The sequence below is a fragment of the Lepidochelys kempii genome, chromosome 16, assembly GCF_965140265.1.
Source record: "Lepidochelys kempii isolate rLepKem1 chromosome 16, rLepKem1.hap2, whole genome shotgun sequence".
NCBI lineage: Eukaryota > Metazoa > Chordata > Testudines > Cheloniidae > Lepidochelys > Lepidochelys kempii.
Window position 1 is genome coordinate 24,120,887 of NC_133271.1, and position 17,195 is coordinate 24,138,081.

Here is a 17,195-nt window from a genome sequence, read left to right on the forward strand (position 1 = left end):
GAACGAGTCTCTGTAATTAACAAGTCACACAGACTTTCCTCTTTAGTTCACAATAATTCAAGTTATGGGCATTTAAATGTCAAAGACTGCTGCATAAAGCTTTTAAAATTATCCAACTCATGCTGGAGCATGCTGTGAAATCTCTTGGGTCATTAGGAACACTGACACCAATAAGTTAGACCAAATTCAGAAAAATATTAGCATGTTATTATATGTTGCATTTCCATATGCTGAACAAAGTAGGCCTGACAGACTAATGGGCTTATTATCACACTTTTCATCCATGGATCTTTTAGCCCTTCACAAAATGTGGGCATCATTCTCTATTTCACAAATGAGGAAAGTAAGGACCAAAGAGGAAAGAGTAATTTGTCCAAAATAGCAGAGCAGGGAAACAGAACCAGGCTGTCCTGGCTCCACACTAGCCAGTATCTTCTGAAATAACTACCTTTAGAATCAGTTAGAGGTAGAAGTGAATGTCCATCTCTTCTCCAGGTGATGTTCTGCAGACTTCGGACACACCACTGGTGTTTTATTATATTCAACATCATGCTCTTCCATGCTTTGCTGTTTGGAGGAGATTTACTGGAGGAATACTTTCTACATTCGCTACCTGTCACCTACACTGACATGAAAATTCTCAAAATCAGGGAGAAGGCCAGGAAATTAGACATGGATCCCCTAAAGACCAATATGTCCAAGTCTTACATCATCAGCAGTTCAGAGGTCTGCTCAGATCAAGAGGTATTTCTGCTTGTTGTTGTGTGCAGCAGCCCAGAAAACAGGACAAGGCGTAACCTGATCAGACTAACATGGGGGAATGTGACAGGCATCAGGGGGTATGCTGTGCTTATTTTGTTTGCTTTAGGAAAGCCAGCTTCAGAAACCATCCAGTTAGACATCAGTGAAGAGTCTCAAAAGCATGGAGATATCATTGAAGGAAACTTCCTTGATTCTTTTGAGAATCAGACACTGAAGATTGTGATGAGCATGGAGTGGACTGTAACATTCTGTTCCACTGCAAGGTTTGTTCTCAAAACCGAAGAAGAAATGTTTGTCAACATTCCAAGTTTGGCTGAATATTTGCTTAGCTTAAGAACACATCTTGAGGATATTTACATTGGAAGAGTCATTCATCAAGATATGCCTGACAGAGACCCTCAAAGCCAGAGCTTCATTTCTCTCAGTCAATATCAAGAAGAGTATTACCCAGATTACTGTAGTGGAACGGCTTTTGTCATTTCCCAGGATGTTGCTCGGAAGATATACGTTGTTGCCAGGGAAACACCAGTTTTTGTTCCTCCTGACGTCTTTGTTGGAATCTGTGCTAAGAATGCTGGCATCATACCCATTCAAAATTCTAGATTTTCTGGGAAAAAGCACATTAGATACAATCGATGTTGCTACAAATTCATTTTCACCTCTTCTGAAATGAAAGATGAGCTATTTAAAGAATGGAGGGAGATAAGCGATGGGAAAGACTGCACTTTACTGGAAACTTATTATGGGCTGGTGTCCTGCAGAGTACTGACCTACTTTGACAAGTTTAAACATTTTAACATAGAAACAATAAAAAAGGAGGCTTTGCATTTTACCAATTAAGATTTTAACTTCTCTATGTGAAGAAACTGTACTTACACCTTTACCTGTCATCTTCCCTGTTAGAAAGTTCATCTGACCTTTTGCCTTGAACATTTCCTCTCAAAGTTAGTTTTTAAATGTGAAAGCTCCCCCCAACCCCACCCTGTTCTGACAGTGAATATTCCTGATGCTAAACAAGGATCTGTGTTTGAATTCAGTGATTTAATTTATGATAAGGAGTGCACTGGATGTGCCTTTTTTCACATAAAGGATGTAGAACTGCATGCAATTCTTATTCTCTAAGTAAAAGCTGTTTTAAAGAATTGGCTGTTTTTTCATGTTGTCCAGTTGTTTGCCCCTCTATGCAACTACTTTTGTAGTTTTGATCCAATTTGACTGAGTGATGCATCATTCAATCCCAAAGGAATCGTATCACTCTCCAGTGAAAATGTAGCTACCTCTGCATCCACTTAACAGTGTAGGACAGGAATGAAGAACAGAGCATCCAGTTGAAATTACCAGGGAAACAGCTTGATAAGCAGATTTTACACAGGAAACCCAACCTAACTGTCCTAGTAGAACTGCCTTGTATTTAATGATCACAAGCAGTCATGACCTCAGTTTATATTTCATTCAGAAGACATGGCCTATAGCAGCCCTGTACTACATTATGTTGGAATATGCGGGTCAGCATTGAATCAGCAGTAAGAATGTCACCTAATGTCTGCCACCACTTCCTGTAAAGCCTTAAATTCTCTTTGGAAGTCTCTCATCCAAGTACTGGCCAGATCCAATCCAGCTCAGCCTATGGTTGCTGACAAGATCACAGTATACCATGGAATGGCTGTGATGGGCACAGCCTATTTCCTGTTGTGAAGAGAAACACAAATTGTAGATTTTTGGCAGGTTTGCAAAAAGTGCCATATCAAATTCTCTAGGTATTTATACCAATCCTCCTGGAGTAAATGAGATTCATTATACCATATATAATTGTACACACTGAACTTTTGCTCTTATCATATTCAAGACCAGAAACATTGAAATGGCACTAAGGATTTTAACTTTATGTAACACCACTTCCATAAAAGAAAGTCAGTGTAATTAACTCATAACTGTGCCAGCCCCACGTAATCTAAGACCACTGCAAATGATACATAGTCCATTGGTTAGCAGAGAAGACTCAATGTCAGATTTCAAGAATTATGATGGACAGAAAAAACAATCTTCCCACATCCTAGCCCATGCATCATTTGTAGATGAATCTCTGCGACAGCTACACCTTTGCCAAACTGGGCATCCAAGCAGATCAGTTTTTTAAAAAGTAGATAAACCATTAAGTTTAAACAGTACTTTAGAATCAGATTATGAAGGTCTCTGCCTAGATAAAACAAGACACTGGAGAACAAATCAGATGAGATAGCATGGGGATTATTGAGGATGAGAAAGCAGCGAGTTCAGATTTTATTTAAGGAGGCGAGATAAAGAACTTGTCAAAGACTGTTGCAGACATAAATAGTTTGCTATGGTGGGAAATTTTTGGTAAAATACCTCTCCCTCTTTCAGCTCTACTGGTGGGAACGCTAGGGTAGACAAGCTCCAGGAAGCATTTAAGGGGCTGTCATCTAACTTTGCTCAGAGCAGCTCTAAGCAACAGAATGCTTAAAGCAAAGCAGCTGGGGAATTTGTGGCAAAAGAGCCTAGTAAAACGATGATTCATGGACCATGAAATCTGGTCTCTCCCCCTCCCCCGAACCCCTGTGAAATCTGGTCTTGTGTGCTTTTACCCTGTACTCTACAGATTTCACAGGGGAGACCAGCTACCTTTACTTCTGCACTGCTGCTGGCAGTGGCGCTGTCTTCAGACCTGGGCTCTTGGCCAGCATCTGCCGCTCTCCAGCTGCCCAGCCCTGAAGTCAGTGTCGCCGCCAGCAGCAGTTCAGAAGTAAGGGTAGCAGTCCCGCAACTTCCCCTACAATAACCTTGTGACCCCTCACAACTCCTTTTTGGGTCAGGACCCCTACAATTACAACACCGCAAAATTTCTGATTTAAATAGCTGAAATCATGAAATTTGTTATTTTAAAAATCTTATGACCATGAAATTGACCAAAATGGACCATGAATTTGGTAGGGTCCTAGCGATGACCAAAGAGCAGCAGGATAAAAGTTGTGAAGCTAAGGGAAGAGCTGCACTCAGATCTTGGACTTAAAATTGCCAGTTTTGTTACATTGGTCTTATATGATAAGTTGGTGAAAAAAATTCCACTGAAACTGCTTTTTGACAGAAAATTGGGTCGTTGTCAAAACACTTTTCAATGCAAATCTGCTTTGGGCCAAAAACTTTTGTTTTTTTAATTAAGTCAAAGTTTTCTATGGATTCTTTTTTCATTGATATTTTCAATGGTGAAAGGGGACCCCTCTCCTTTCAGACACACACAGTTTCTGAACAGTTCTAATAATAAGCAGGTAAAGAGTGTGTGAAAGAACACATTGAGTCCTCAGCTATTAATTCAATGCAGTTGCTCTGGCTAGCAGGACTGTCAGAAGTTCACTTTGGAGCATTTGAAAGAAGAAGGCTGTGGGAGTTTGTGCTTTACTTAGGGCTCATTTACATGGGGACATGGCAGAAAATTAAGCCCCTTTATGGACAAACGTCAGAATTAAAATGACCTGAATTCAGTTTAGTTTATTTCACTTTGAAGTGAACTAACTAAACTGAATTAAGGCCATTTTAATTCTACAGTGGGGCCTTATGCAGTTTAACTAATCCATTTTAAATTCACACCTTAGTTAGTTCAGTTTAACTTTGAGTGTTGCTATGCAGACAAGCTCTTAACCTCTGAGATTTTGCCAAGTCATTTTCCTGAATTCTGATTGCATCATTGGTCTTTTTTTCTCTTTATGTACCTGCCACCTACTACTTTAACACCTGAGGAGAAAAAATAGTTATTTTATTTCTCATCTGTGCAAATTATAGGCTATCAACAGCATGCAAGCCACATGGCTTTGAGGAAGGAGTACAGAACAGTGCTTGAGTAGCTAGTGGTAACTCACTGAAGGATCAGTCTCTGCATTTGTCAGAAGGGAGAAAAAAAATATATACTTTTTGCTCAGAATTAAAGTGAGCGGTAGCTTTCAGTTAAGCTCACCTAAAAAAAAGGTGTATAATACACAAACATGAAAACATCTCTGTGGCATTGTAAAAGATTGTATTAGACAAATGTAGCATATGCAGCCAATGTTCCCAAACACTGGTATACACAGTAGTTTTCATAAGTGACAACTGCACGTGCTCACACTTATCACATAAAGGAAGAGACTCGTGAATTGTAGAAAAGTTTACTGAAATGTCAGTACACTGTCCAGATAGCTACCAGCATACAAAAACCACTTAACATAATAAAGTTAAACTAGCCAGCCCAAGTGGAAGGTATATTTACATTCTTTTCAACAATTTTTAATATTTTAAATTTTTTCCACATGCAGGATTTCTGGCATTTTTGGTGCCTTCACTGTGCCAATGGAAAACAGTCATTAACCACTCCCACGTAAAAAGTGAAACATAGCTAATATTAGCCAATAGTCTGTGCAGAGGCAATGATATCTAAGGTGTTTATTGGGCACCTACAAGCATAGGATTTATACGCCACTATTTGCATAATCTTGAATGAAAGAATCTCTTTTAAAATTCCAGTTCCTAAGAATAAGTGACAGACATGTTACATAAAAAGTTATTCTGCATTTAAATAGTATATTACTCATTACCTTTCCTCTCCTCCCCCTAACACTCTAGCTTTTCTAAGTCCTCTTGCACCTAGCCTCACCATTAAAAGGTCCTGCACCACAGCAATCATCTGGCAGCAGACAGCTGGATGTTGTTTCCTCTGCACCCCAACGCCATTTCTCCCTGGCTCAGCCAGAGGGGTGGCTGCAGTGCAACCAAGGCATCCTATTCATTTGCCCTGGTTTGGGGGACAGGGAAATGAGCAAGCTACTTCTGTATGGATATCCAACTGGATATTCTTCTTACTACTTCCTGTGATTACCTTAATTTTCATTTAATACATTTTTCGAGTATTCCACAGATTTTATTTTTCATCCTTGGAACTAAAATAGTACGTAATTCATGGTCTAAAATAAGACAGAAGGAAAAAAAAATATATAATAGTCTTGATCTGTGGACCAAAATACATTACACGGCCCATCTAGTCTGGAATCCTGTCCTCCATAGTAGTCAAACTGTTCTTCAGAGAATGTGTAAAACCTATGTGGTATACCAAATTATAATAGGCTATATAGCAGAGATCGGCAACCTTTGGCACGCGGCCTGCCAGAGAAATCCGCTGGCGGGCCAGGATGGTTTGTTCACCTGCAGCGTCTGCAGGTTAGGCCGATCACAGCTCTCACTGGCCACGGTTCACCGTGCCAGGCCACTGCAGGCTGGCCACCACTTCCTGCAGCCCTCATTAGCCTGGCACGGCGAACCACGGCCAGTGGGAGCTGTGATCAGCCAAACCTGCGGACGCTGCAGGTAAACAAACCATCCCGGCCCGCTATCAGATTTCCCTGGCGGGCCACAAGCCAAAGGTTGCCAATCCCTGGGCTATAGCCATGAGTTACTTCCTCCATGGCTAAATTTATGTCCTTAAACATAAGGTTTTATGCTCTTATCACTTTTATTCTAACTAACATTAACGAAGTTCGGATATAATTTAAAAATAACTTAAAATTTAAAAAAAAAAAAACCAGCTTCCAATTTGGTTTAACACTCACTTTATCAGACAGTATCTTTATAAATTTAAGATTTTTCATGTTCACCTTCCACATAAGATGTAAAGAACATTCAGAACTATCTGTTTATACAAGACTTACATCCAGCAAACCAAACTGGAAAAAAAACAAAATTCTTTTTGCACCATCTCCTGTAGGCATGAAAGCCCCTGAAAGTAGCTAGTGTAATTGTAATAAACTAGACCACAGATAGCCATGATCAGTTAATTAAAAACACACTTTCCATTCAGGTGCCATGTCCTAAAGAAAAAGCTACTGTAGCATTTGATGTTATGAAACTGCTTTTTTCAAGTGTGATTCAGTGAGAAAACACGATGGGATCACCAAGCAAACAAACACTCAACTTAAATAAAGACCAAAAATTTCTGCAAAACAAAATGCGTATCAGCTGTTAAACTGCTTATACAAGTCAATTAGACAATGCTATTTCAAAATAATATAATAAATGTACAGGAAGCGGATTTAGGTACACTATGATTCTTTAAAGTAAGATATGCTGTGCCCTGTGGTTGTTTGAGAATTACTCTCCTGACTCCTAGTTATTTTCAGATTAAAACAACTGAGTCAAGTGCTTTCTAAAGTTTCTTTCATGAGGTTAGAGCCCCTAAACTGGAGCCATTTTGGACCAACCACTGCTCCAATAACACTGGATTGCTAAAAAAGAAAAATGCAATGACGTGGATATTATTCTGCCCCTTCCACAGCAGTAGCAGAAACAGCCTTAACATAATAAGGACCTTCATGAAGATATGCCCTCAGCCTTAAGTAGTATTGGTTTCCAAATATTTCAGCTATTGTTTTGGAATTTACAAGGGCCTTAACCAGTTCATATTTGGCATCCTTTGAAGCTTTGTCAGGTTCCACAGATCTGTCTACAATATATTCCACAAATCCTGGACTGTCAAGCATCAGTTTCTGTGCCCATGGTTGGTTTGCAATAGCCTAAACATCAGGAAAAGAAAAATAATCAGGTTTGGATTTTTTTAATATGCTAATACAATACGCTGATTGTTAAGCTATCATCAGGGATAAGAATACAGCTGAAATCGGATATGCAGTCTGGGCAACCGGAGGATGGAGACTAGAATAAGATGTTGTGGATGTCCAATCAAGCAGTAGTATTTTAATACTAGACACAGATTCTAGAGTTATTTTTCCCCTTTAGATTGTAAGTGAATTATGGATCATCACTTTTGTGGCACCAAACAATGAGGAGAGGCTAAAACTTAATTCATTTTTTAGTTTACAAGAGGATATAAAGTGCAGACCAGACTTGTTTGGTGCCCACTTTGGATGCTATTTGGGTTTCGGTCTGATATAGGAGTGTTGGACACTGAAGACAAGCTGAAATCTCTCTCACTATAGATTTGTATACAGAAGTCAGTCTACAAAGATAGTATTTACACACATAACCTGATGCTATCACTAGGAAAGGAATTTACAACTTCTGGACTCATTAAAAAAAAGGAAACTTACAGTAAACACTCGTAAAGCCCCACAGTGGAGATCAGGGAATGGCTGAGTACTAATACTCCTGAAGAGTTCCAATGGCTGGCTAGATAATGCAGCAAACCAGGATTCAGTCATTCCTAGTAGGTCTTCTGTTTGCTGGTCTGGCTACACGTGGAGAGAAAGTATGAAAGAGGCCAGAAACATTGTGATGAATACTTTTTGCATTTTTAATATTCGTTCGAGAGTCAGGAAAATTAAAGGAAAAAATCAATTTAAAACTAAGCCACCTAGCCAACAACAGTTTAAACCATGAATTTTAAGTATCAAAATTTATTTTTCCCCCACTTATGCAGTTCACTTTTTGTATTTCACTCAGTTTGGAGGGTAGAATTTTCTAACGGATTCTTAGGAGTTTGACTACTGCTGCTGGAATTCACAAGGCTGCAGGGGAAATTTAAATGAGGATGCTTCACTCAAATGAAAACAAATCCTGAAACCATTTCTATTTAGGTTAAAAGGGGTGGGTTACACAACCTAATTAGTACATTCTGGTCTTCAAGTAGTTTTATAATGTCCCTTTAAGCCACAAGCATTACACTACATGCACTTTCCTTTTCACTGTAAAGTTGTCCTATTCTGAGCAAAGTGACAATTTCACAGAACTTTTCATTCTGAACACTGAAAACAGCTATTATTTAACAGAAATGTTATCATATATCTGCTAAGCACACACACTTCACTTACATGAATTAAAACCACATTACTCTTCTTCACTAGCAAATACAGTATTTTTAAAAAAATAAGTTTGAAGAGTTCATTACAAAAACAGTAAACCATTAAGAAACCTTGCCTTAGCCTCTACAAAAACACGCAATAGTATCATTTCTCTACATTTCAAACAACTTACTGGCAAGTAAAGAAGAGATGATATGGCATCCAAACATCGAAGTCTTAGCTCTGCTGGGGGATTCTTTGCTTGGTGCCCTATTCTATTTAACAGATGTTCAAATCTACTCCCTTTGAAAATAAAAACATTAAGAAATGTTCATTTGTCATGCACATTCGCAACATACTAATAAAATCTCCAGTAACTTCTGTACTATGTCAAGTTATTAATATTACAGTAGACTGAATTAAATGCTAGAGAAGAGCGCTGGGATGCACAGCCTGAGCAAAAGCAGTTCTAGATATACCATACTGACAATACATATAGCTGCCATCTGTTGGTATGGATATTCATCAAACTGGGTTAGATTTGAACTGGTAGTGAAAAAAGTTCTGTATCGCATTTCGAATCCTCTGGGCCATTTTGGTCAGCTATTTCATCTTGTACTAAAAGAAGTCCTATAATCTTCAAAAACAAAGTGATGTTACTAGGAAACACACAAAAACATATTCATCTATGTCTGTAGGCAAAAGATGTATATTACATGGCTCTATTTTCCTCGTCCTTTTTAAGAAAGCATGTCATGGAAGAAAGATGAACATCTCCTAAAATTACAGTGCTGTTGTGGACTTGCATTATGCTGCCCACTGCAATATGAGGAATTCTAGCTGACAGCCCAAGCTGCAGCTCTGACACTGCCATGTGTTTCATGAACATGGTTTGATCACAGCTAGTAATGCCATATATATATTAGGCTCCTCTTCAGAGCCAGTAGTATTTTCCTCTTCCCCTATTCTTCCACACCCTACCAAAGTTAAAGAGAGACTGTGCATAGAAATTATCCTGGTTCTTTGCAGTTATTAAAACAAATAGAAATCTTTGGTAAGTAAATATATTTTAAAGGTCCCTTTCCCCACTCCTGAGTGTGAAAAACCCTCAGTAAGCTCCCCTTTGTCTATTAGAATATAAGAGAAAAAACTTGATGCAAACCAGCTTTCTGTAAAACCTGTTTTCCTTCCACATTTGATCCCAGGATTGCAAGCGTGTCCACAGCCACTCCAATCATGGTTGGGTCATGGCCTTCAGCCATTCCAAATACTTTTTCCATAAAGACGGGATATTGTTCACAGATCTGCTGTGGGCTGTCTACAATAGCCAGATTTCCAAAAAATTTCACAAATCCTACCAAAAGGAAAGCAAGAAACATTCAACAGAAAGGAAAAATAACTTCAGTGGCATAATTTCAAGTCAATAACCAGGAAAAGATACCAAAAGACTTTTACCCGAATGGCATAATTAAAGTGTGTTGAAGATAAAATTGTTCAGCTGTAAAAAAGTGATATCACTGTGAAAGGACACCACTAGATAAAGCCAGTATTTTTAAAACAAATGTGTATAGCACAAGCAGAGGCAGTGCAAGCTACTCCTACATGCTTAATGGACATCTAGACATGGATAAGAGATTAAGTGGTGTTTTTTTAACCCTCTTATCCCAGCCTAGACATGCCCCAACAATATACTTCAACTTTGCTCTAGAAGTAAGAGAGTTCATTTTCCATCACGCACTTAATCCATCACCTCTCTGCTGAAGCTGTAACAGCACAGCTTCCTTGCGTGTGTGAAATAGACATCTGTCTACTAATAAATGGGCTGACCCAAGCACCACCAAGTTCCACATAAAAGTTAAACACTTATAGGTGGTTTGATCCTGAATTTCAGATCAAAGTTGCAATTGCTTAATATTCAAGCAGCATGCAGTTCATTCATATTCTCCACTCTTTATGATGTTTCCTTACATTTCAATCACCTTGGACAATGAAAACAGGACTAGTCAGTCTCATTTTCTGATTCTCAAAAAAAAAAAATCACAAAAATATTTCACTCTCAATAAGTTCAGGAGAACATTTCTATTAAAAAGTATATCCCAACTTTAAGAGAAACAAAATGATTTCTACCAGAAGATTTTTTAAAAGACCTTTTACTGCAAGTAACACTTCAGATTACTATAACTGAAATATTAGAGAAAACGTATGGGTAGGGTTTGTGTTTGTTTGGGGGTAGGGGTGTTTGACTGTACACTAAAGTTTTATAAGATGCAGAGTTTCTCCCGCTTGTGCAGGCGTTTCATACAGCAACAGAGGGGAAACTTACATTTTAAAAAATAGTAAAAATATAATCTAGTTTTTGTGGTTTTTCAGACATATCTGGGCAGTAGAGTACCTCAAACTTCTTTGAATTTACATTTTTTAAACTGACTAGGTTTCAAGTTGTTGGGGTCCTTTTAATATCTTGTTTAGCAAGACAACAGCAATGCTTCAACTGTGTGCCTACTATACCTGACAGCGACCCTGTAACTTTTATCTTTTCCCAGTGACCTTATGTAAAGAAGGCAATCATGTTTTAGACCATTCATAAACATTTCAGGTACATATACATTTATAACATTCTTACTTTCAAAAATACACATTTCCTCTCAGGACAAAAAGCTCAAAGCCCTTAGTTTAACAGTTCATTAGAGGTGGACAACATTACCCAATACTGGAAACAATCAATGCATAACATCACCTGGCAAATAGAAGCCTGAGAAAGGATCAGAATCTGCCCCAATGATTATATTGGAAATTTTATCAATGATTCCTTGCTGCGCAAGATATTGACGTCCATGCTTAGTGTATGCCAATGAGGTCACCATCTCTATACTGGTAGCTCTACAGAAGATAAAGAATAAATGCTCACCTGGCCTATTTCATATCCTTTTTAAAGTAACCTAAATATCTAGATAATCTCAAAAGATTGATAAAGAAAATATGTTTTAATATTTCAAAGTTATCATTTTAAAGGTAACATGCTCCTAATATTTATATTGCAATAGTACCCAAAGAAAAAAATTTTTAAAATTTTCTTCCAACTAAATTTTTAAAAATAATTGACCTGATTTGTGTGGGGTGAGGCCCTGCATGCATCTCTGATTAAATGATCAAACTAAGCTAATCAAAGTGAGACCCCAATCCTGAATCAGAATCAACTTTACTTTCAAATTTAGTTAAACCAATATTTTGTTAGTGTTTAATTCTCTCCAGTATAGCCTCTTGTGTTTGTCTAGCAGTACAAAAACAAACTTGAACAGAGTTATGATTCCCTCTTCCCCCTCGCCAATTAGAATACAGTTGTAATCCAATGCCTTTTAAATATTTTTTTATGGATCCTTGTCTGGAAAACAATTTGTTTTCAAAAGCAGATTGTACTTAATCTCACTGTCAACATACCTGACCAGCACATCATCTCCAGTCAGTTCTTCAATTAGCTCAGATATTAGTCCACTGTTCGCACAGTAATTCAAAGAATCTGCAGACACCGAAGAAATCTCAACAATTAACTAAAAAGTAAGCACAGGAAGGGCAGGTGTATAAAAGCATTTGTGTAAGACTGAGTGCTTGCATACCACATTATGATTATAAAGTTATACAGACCTATATGTTACATATTTCAAACAGAATTTTTGCCTGAAAACATTACTAATTAACCCCCATCTTGCTTTAAAAGCTTATTTCACTAATAAGTTTTCAGATTGCAGTATGTTTTTGATTTCTTCTTGCATCCTGCTTTGTTCCCTTTGCTCTGCGAAAAATGCCAGCCTCTCCATTCCTTTCTCTTCCTCACACATTTTAAGCTTTGTGACTGCTCCTTTGCCACCCACATACCTGAAGCTATACACCTACTCTAATGTATCTAGTAGGGCTGTCGATTAATCACAGTTAACTCACACAATTAACTCAAAAAAATTGCGATCACATTGTTAAACAATAGAATACCAATTGAAATTAAACATTTTTGCATGTTTTTCTACATTTTCAAATATATTGATTTCTATTACAACACCAAATACTAAGTGTACAGTGCTCACTTTATATTATTTTTATTGCAAATATTTGCACTGTAAAAATAATAGTATCTTTCAGTTCACCTCATACAAGTACCGTAGTGCAATCTCTCTATCGTGAAAGTAACTTACAAATGTAAATTATTTTTTGTTACATAACTGCACTCAAAAACAAAACAATGTAAAACTTTAGAGCCTACAGGTCCACTGAGTCCTACTTCTTGTTCAGCCAATTGCTAAGACAAACAAGTCTGTTTACATTTACGGGGGATACGGCTGACAGCTTATTTACGTCACCTGAAAGTGAGAACAGGCGTTTGCATGGAACTTCTGTAGCCAGCACTGTAAGGTATTTACGTGCCAGATGGCTGAAGCATGAAGGGGCATATGAATCTTTAGCTACTATTCCAGAGGACATGCTTCTATGCTGATTATGCTTGTGAAAAAAATAATGCGTTCATTAAATTTGTGACTGAACTCCTTGGGGGGAGAATTGTATGTCTCCTATTCAGTTTTACTCACATTCTGCCATATATTTCATGTTATAGCAATCTTGGACGATGCTGGACATGTTCATTTTAAGAACACTTTCACAACAGATTGGTACCTTTTGCGTTTTGTCAATGTGAGATTTCTAAGGATATATACAGCACTCGACCCAATGTTTAAGAATCTGAAGTGCCTTCCAAAATCTGAGAGGGACGGAGGTGTAGAGAATGCTTCAGAAGTCTTTAAAGAGAAACACTCCAATGCGGAAACTACAGAACCCAAACCACCCAACCTTCTGCTGGAGGCATATGACTCAGACAATGAAAATGAATATGCGTTGGTCCACTCTGCTTTGAACTGATATTGAGCAGAACCCATCATCAGCATTGACACATGTATTCTGGAATGGTGGTTGAAGCACGAAGGGACATATGAATCTTTAGCACATCTGGCACATAAATATCTTGTGATGCCAGCTACAACAGTGCCATGCAACCGCCTGTTCTCACTTTCAGGTGACATTGTAAACAAGATGTGAGCAGCATTATCTCCTGCAAATTGTAACCAAACTCGTTTGTCTGAGCGATTGGCTGAAGTAGGACTGAGTGGACTTGTATGTTCCAAAGTTTTACACTGGTTTTATTTTTGAATGCAGTTATTTTTTGTACATAATTCTACATTTGTAAATTCAGCTTTCATGATAAAGAGATTGCACAACAGTACTTGCATTAGGTGAATTGAAAAATACTATTTTTGTTTTTTTACAGTGCAAATATTTGTAATCAAAAATAAAGTGAGCACTGTACACTTTGTATGGTGTTGTAACTGAAGTCAATATATTTGAAAATGTAGAAAACATCCAAAAATATTTAAATAAATGGTATTCTATTGTTGTTTAACAGTGCAATTAATGTTTTTAGTCACTTGACAGCCATAGTGTCTAGCTCTCACCATCTTAAATACATGCCTGCCCCCACCCCACCCCCCGAACTCATTTCCACCAGGGCTTCACATGTTAACCCATGGTAGTGATTCACCATCAGCACTCCCCATATAGTTTTTTTTTTTTTTTTTTAAGAGATGCACCTGTCTTTATTTGATTTATAGTAATATCTATAAATGTCCATCCTAGGCTCTGGGCCCTCATCCACCATAATTTAAAAACAAAATATAATAGAGAACAGCCCATAAATATCCTTCAGACCTTCAGCCCACCCCATTTCAAAAGCCTTTGAGGGGTTTTTTTGGTTTTTTTTTTGGCTGGGGAGGGAGGGGAGAGAAGAAAACTGATTCATAATTTCATAAAGAATTATGGTGTGCTCCTTTCCCACCCTCACCCCATCTTTCTTCCCTCCAGAAATGTACGAAGTTTGCAAATCAGTTAAAAATGACAGATATGTTCCCTCTCACAAACACCCCATTCCGAATTACAATGTACTAGAGTCGTGGTGCCCTGTAACTTAAACATCAAGAACTACATTGCTCTTACCTCATATACTCTGTATCGCACAACATCACTTGTTGCCATGACATTTTTCAAGTCAACCAAAAAACTGCTTGCAAATAAAGCCTCCAGCCCATCTTGAGTCTGTGCTATTCTCGACAGTGATTTGATAGCCTACAAATAAAGGCAGTGGTTTGTGGTAATACAGACAAATACACACACACCCCGTAGCAGAACCAATTGTAGAATGAAAAAGCAAGATCAGAAGAGTCAGTTGAATTGTTCTTTTCCAATAGGTTAAATAATACATAAGACAGCTAGAGCTATGCTTTATCAATGGGAGAAGACTGAAAATTATTGGTCTCTCTGCTGAGACCGGCAAGAGTGCTAGTTATGCTGGTTTCTGTGATGTGAACAAATCCTTTAGGAATCAGACAAGAGACCCCATCAATTCACTTCACAGACGAGAGTTACCAGATGGCAACAACATGGGTGTGTTAGAAGATTTTACACAGAGTGACTTCAGAGCCTAAGACACTTAGATGCTTTTGGAAGTTTTACCCCAAGGCTGATCCAGGTTTCCTGAGCTATCCAACCCCCCACTTCTCTATTATCCAAGAATAATCAAGGCTGCTAATTCAGACACTATAGATACAACATAAAATGCTTTGAACCTTTCTATTAGTGTGAAAAAGAAAAAAGCTTTTATTGTTTGCAACACTTACCTCTTTAGCTACAGCTATTTTCTCTCCACCAATGCAATAAATGATTTGCCTTAATAATTCAGGATTATTGAGAATTTCTCTTACAGCATCTGAATTTTCAACTATTCTTCCAACCTAAAAATTCAGTTGAACATATAGTATTAGTCTGTTTCCACCAGATGCAAAACCTCAACATGAAAAATTTCAGCAAGTCTATGTAAGATTTCTAACTAGAATCTATATACAAGTAGCAATATGGTGCTTTTGTCCTACTTTGGTACTGGGAGGTAAAGAATTAAACTGTAATATAAAAAAGTGGTAACAGATTAAAACTAGCCAAGACCGGTCAAAGATCTACCCTACTATTTACTATTTGAATATAGGAGTTACAATCCATACCTGGGCTATCGTAAGAAGTTTAACTGAATCATCAGGATGAAAGAGTCCTTTTTGAAGTTCTTCTCTGAAGTTTTGAATTACATACAATGGATCCACTGCCTGAAGAAACCGCTCCAAGATAGAAACACATAAAGCAACCTGTTCTCTGTTTGAAAGGGAAGGAAAAACACCCCTTAGCTCAGTGGTCCCCAAAACATTTCAGAGTCACACCCCCTCTTACCCCTGTCCGCACACAGACACCCCGGGAGCGGGACCGCAGCTCGGGGGGGGGGGGAATGACATGGATGGGGTAAGGGGGCCAAGGCTAGGGCCACAGCTGGGGACAGGACTGGGAGTAGAGCCCTCACTGGGGCCCTAGGCATGGGGCCAACAGACAGGGCCCCAGGCACAGGGCTGGGAGTCAGAGCCGGCAAAGGGCACTCCCCATGGGGGCTGGCCCAGGCCTCAGCCATGCCCCCTTAGGGGGGCACACCCCACAGTTTGGGGACCTCAGCATTAGCTAAAGAATTACCCATCCACAGAATTTAATAATTTAAGGCAAAGAGCAACAACTCTGAAACTATTTGCCACCAACTAAGCTTTGTCACCATTCTAAATTTTGCAGCGTAATCTAGATTTTACTACTACTACAGGCCTATGCACTTGCAAAACAACTTTGTACTGCTCCGATTCTATTTCCTGGCAGCCATAACTGCCGCAGTTTATATCACGGTAAATAAATAGCACCTTCCATGAGCTTTACAAATAACCACCCAAAAAAAACCCAAATCCCAACCTCCTTATGGAGTATCGTCCCCATTTTACAGATGGAGAAACCATGGCAGAGAGAAGAGATTTGCCACAGGCCAAACAATGATTCAGGGACAGAGCCATGAACAGAGGGAGCCCCAGGATCCCAGGGCTGTGGCAGTGGGACCCTATCCCACAGGGACACCCAGCACCTCAGGCTGCACGACAGCGAGGAGCAGAGCAGAGCACACACACACACACACCCCCCACGGCAACAGCATGTGTCACAGCAGCCTGGTCCCTACCTCGCATGGCGCCCCCCCGCCCCCCGCCATGACCCCCGCTGCCCCACAGCGCCGCCCCGCCCCCACCCACCACACAGCGCCCCAGGTCCAGGGAGGCAGCCTGAGGTGCCCCCCGTACCTCAGTGATGCCGCATCGCCCACCCCGAACGCCAGGCCCCTCCTCCGGGTGCCCCCATCGCCCAGGCCGCCCCCGCCCCCGCGAACCTGTCGTTCACGTTGAGCAGAGCGAAGAGGCTTCCGAGGCGGATGTCGGGCGCCCGCTCCCGCAGGGCGCTCAGCGGCAGGGCCTGCACCGCCACCCGCAAGGCCCGCAGCTCCTCCAGCGGCTCCTCCAGCCGGGAGACCCGGGCGAGGAGCTCCAGCGCCTCCGCCGCCATCTTGGGACCCAACCGCGGGAGGGAGGGACTAGTAGTATCGCGAGAACTCCCCGAGCAACCACGCTGGGCGTAACTAAGAGGCTCCTTTCGCGTCCGCCCAATTGCAAACAAAATGGCGGGCTCCCGCCGCTCGCTGGTTGGCTGCTGTCAGGCGAGGGG

General features: G+C 39.8%; 2 protein-coding genes across 3 annotated transcripts; one reads left to right on the top strand and one right to left on the bottom strand.

The window, feature by feature from the left end:
- Positions 1 to 495: 495 nt before the first annotated feature.
- On the top strand, positions 496 to 1,602 carry B3GALT9 (beta-1,3-galactosyltransferase 9). Its single transcript, XM_073313747.1, has one exon. The coding sequence runs from the start codon at positions 499 to 501 to the stop codon at positions 1,600 to 1,602; it is 1,104 nt and encodes a 367-aa protein (XP_073169848.1). The 5' UTR covers positions 496 to 498.
- Positions 1,603 to 4,905: 3,303 nt separating this feature from the next.
- PSMD5 (proteasome 26S subunit, non-ATPase 5) lies at positions 4,906 to 17,069 on the bottom strand. 2 transcript variants are annotated; one of them, XM_073313745.1, is made up of 10 exons: positions 16,864 to 17,069; positions 15,626 to 15,770; positions 15,248 to 15,361; positions 14,568 to 14,696; positions 11,976 to 12,085; positions 11,275 to 11,417; positions 9,700 to 9,891; positions 8,731 to 8,840; positions 7,848 to 7,988; positions 4,906 to 7,313 (listed from the first exon to the last, which is right to left on the bottom strand). In XM_073313745.1, the coding sequence occupies exons 1-10, from the start codon at positions 17,034 to 17,036 to the stop codon at positions 7,056 to 7,058; spliced, it is 1,515 nt and encodes a 504-aa protein (XP_073169846.1). In that variant the 5' UTR covers positions 17,037 to 17,069; the 3' UTR covers positions 4,906 to 7,055. The 2 variants fall into 2 exon arrangements, with proteins under 2 accessions (XP_073169846.1, XP_073169847.1); XM_073313746.1 differs by lacking the exon at positions 15,248 to 15,361.
- Positions 17,070 to 17,195: the final 126 nt, after the last annotated feature.